At 42.5% G+C, this 3,083-nt stretch overlaps 1 protein-coding gene across 1 annotated transcript; it reads right to left on the bottom strand.

The window, feature by feature from the left end:
- Positions 1 to 1,133: 1,133 nt before the first annotated feature.
- On the bottom strand, positions 1,134 to 1,868 carry LOC110699536. Its single transcript, XM_021877028.1, has one exon. The coding sequence runs from the start codon at positions 1,866 to 1,868 to the stop codon at positions 1,134 to 1,136; it is 735 nt and encodes a 244-aa protein (XP_021732720.1).
- Positions 1,869 to 3,083: the final 1,215 nt, after the last annotated feature.

The raw sequence follows: 3,083 nt of genomic DNA, 5'->3' as shown, positions 1-3,083 counted from the left end.
TCTGATCATGTGAGAGTCAGCATCATCTTCGGTCTCCTCTATAAATTGGATAGAGACGAGGTCAAGATCTAAGATAGCTTTTCTTTTGAGAGGACAATTCCCCTGCTTGAATCTCCTCTTGTCTTTCCCTTTAGTAAATCACCTATTTCTCATCCTCCTTCCTCTTCTATCCCTCTCTCCCCATCTTATGAAGAGGATAGCGCTATCAGACATTATCTCAGATGGTGCTTGAGTATCAGTATCCTTGTTTTCCACAATAACAAGCTCCAATTTTTCAATTTGTGGGCGAAGATGAGAAGATAGATCTGGCTGAGCGTCCATACTATTTTCCTCTATTTGGTTGTCTTCAGCAACTTCGATCTCGAACTCCCCTGCCCATGGGTTCAAGGGGTCCTCCGGAATCTGCCCGTTTGGAAAAGCATCTTCCTCTTCTTCACCTTGAAAGTCCATCGGGTCATACACCGGCGAGTCTGGTTCCCTGATCTCCACCGCCCTTGGATTATTTAGAGCATCCAATTCAACGAAAAAACGTTGATTATATCCAGAATTATCTAGGCGTCTACCATAAATTTCATCATTCAATTCCACCCTTGATTGTATCGCCGAACTCATTAGCACATCGAAGCGAATCTGTTCAATTTCCGGCCCGTAATGCGGGGCAGCAGCAACCGAATCAACACCCTGCACGATTGAATCGGCTCCCCCTGTTCTGGATCTGCCGCCGTTGCATTCTGGTAAGGATCTCCCCCCACCACATTCATATCAGGGTTTCCTTCCGGAATAACCCCTACTCCTTGAGCGACCTGCACCCCGGTATTAATCCCCGGCGTAGTACCTCCCTCCTCAACTTCCATTGCTGCCGCTGCGTTTTGGTGATTCGAGTGTAGCGAAGCCCTAGCACCTCCCACCACCGGTCCTCTAAATGGCGCACCCCTGACATTGAAATTTTGCCCTGGTTGGACTGTCCTCCCCCCATTCTGAATACCCAAATCAAAATCGACAAGTATATTAGAAGCTCTGAAATTTGGCGATTGCGGTCTATCGGGTTCCTCTATCAGCCGCACCCTGGTGGTTATGGTGCGCTCCGACGAGGGGGTGGCCCTCAAATCTAAAGTAAACATAGAGAATCCCTCCTATGCCTCCATGGTGGGAATCCCCCTCGAAAGATACTCCATCATCTTGTGATCAACGTCCAGATTAATGAGGTCTTCGTGTCTCGTGCACCTCGTATACTTGTGGCCAATTCTACCACACCTAGTACAATATTTAAATAGATGTTCATACCTCAACTGTATCCAGATGATGGCATCATCATCTAACTTCAGAAAAAACCCCGGTATAAGTGGTTCTCCCAGGTTGATCATTACACAAATCCGGAGATAATCGTTCCTAGGAACGAAGTTAGGTTCCCAGTCGATTTCATAGGGCATGCCTAGCATTTCCCCTGTAGTTTTCGCCATGTGAGAATTGAGGTATTCACATGGCAGTCCACATATTCTAATCCAAAATTTAGCCCTTCGGAACCTCACTGTTTGAGGCACTTGATTAGGCCACCATGGAGAAAAAACCATCAGCGCTCCGTCGAAGCAAGCCTTAGTCATGGCTAGCATCTCCCTTTTGTCCTCATCATCTGAGCATTTGAACACATAGAGATCGTTCATTTTGAACACCTCAATGTGGCCCCTCTTCCTCCATCTAGTATTAATGAAGCTGCTTATAGATTGCACACTGAGGCTACGGTAGTCCATAAGGTACCCGTACACGCATTGCTGCCAATAAGCCCCGCTCCCTTGTACTCTGTGAGATTCAATTTCAGCCAAGGGAGCAGCTCTGTTGATGTTAGTACTATTGTTTCTACGGTTATTCATGGTTGTGAGGTGAGAATTGCAGGCTGAAAGCAAAAGGGAGAAGAGAATTGAAGAAAGACGGGTGGAAAGGTTGTGGAACAGTGGTTCTATTTATATAAGCCACCATGACAAGGAGGCTATTCAAATTATGTCTTGGTTTAGGTGAAAAAACCATGCAGATTAGCGTTGGAGGGAGCAAAAGTTACCGCCGTAATTTAATTGCCACTCCGTAAAACAAAACGGCTAAAACTTAAATTCTATTAATCTATGTAACGTCGTTAAAAGGAACAAAGGGGAATAAGGGAATAGTTGAAGGTAACGGAACTTGACAGGGAATAAAGCAATTAACACTGTTAGTTAAGAAATGATTACCCTTAATAAAGCTATTGGCCTTTCAGAATGGCACCAATGAAATTGGCCAGATGACATCACAGGGTGAAGGGTAGCTAGTAAGGTTTAGCCGTAGGCACAACTTACCGCAAAACAGGAATGATGAGCTGAGAACTAATTAGGCGACAATAATTGGGTGTCCACCACCCTAAGAATACTCTTTTGGAGAAGCTCTATTTCTAGAGTGAGAAGCTCTCTTTTAGAGAGAGAAAGGACCAAGACGCATGGAGGCAGTATTAAAATAACATAATAATTTTATAAACTTGGAGTACCATGCGCACGGTACTCCAAGAGTAGCATAGAATTTGCGAATTATCCTTATTCTCCAAATTTATTCCCTAAAATGTCCCCCAATTGTCCCTAAATCAGTTTATTTTTGCTTTTTCCATTTAATGGTTGCACAGAAATATTTTTCTCTCTCTTTCCTCCCTGTTCTTCGATAATTTGATTATCCATGTGCAGCATATTAAATAAATTTGATTGGTCCTTTTTTTTCATAAACAAACGTAATTGATATTTTTTCTTCTAAAAGGATTGCCGACATATGTGCAACATTTAATTTCATTCTGTTTTGTTTTATTCAAAGACAACAATAATTCCCTTTGTGCTTCCCAATCATGGGGTTTAAGGATATTCCAAGTTCTTTATTTCATGTATATATGTTTATTGTATATATTAATTGTGGGACGGATAAAGTAGAATACTCCCTCTGTTCCCAATTGTTTGCTTCTAACCATAAATTTACTTTATTAAGGCTTTGGGCAAAAAATGGTGCATATAGGTTGACACAAATATCAATAAGGAGAGAGATAGAGATAGTGCAAGTGGAAAAACATGCCAAAAGAA

The sequence above is a fragment of the Chenopodium quinoa genome, unplaced genomic scaffold, assembly GCF_001683475.1.
Source record: "Chenopodium quinoa cultivar QQ74 unplaced genomic scaffold, ASM168347v1, whole genome shotgun sequence".
Classification (NCBI taxonomy): Eukaryota; Viridiplantae; Streptophyta; class Magnoliopsida; order Caryophyllales; family Amaranthaceae; genus Chenopodium; species Chenopodium quinoa.
The sequence above is the reverse complement of the archived record's forward strand: the minus strand, read 5'-3'. Positions and strand labels throughout refer to the sequence as shown.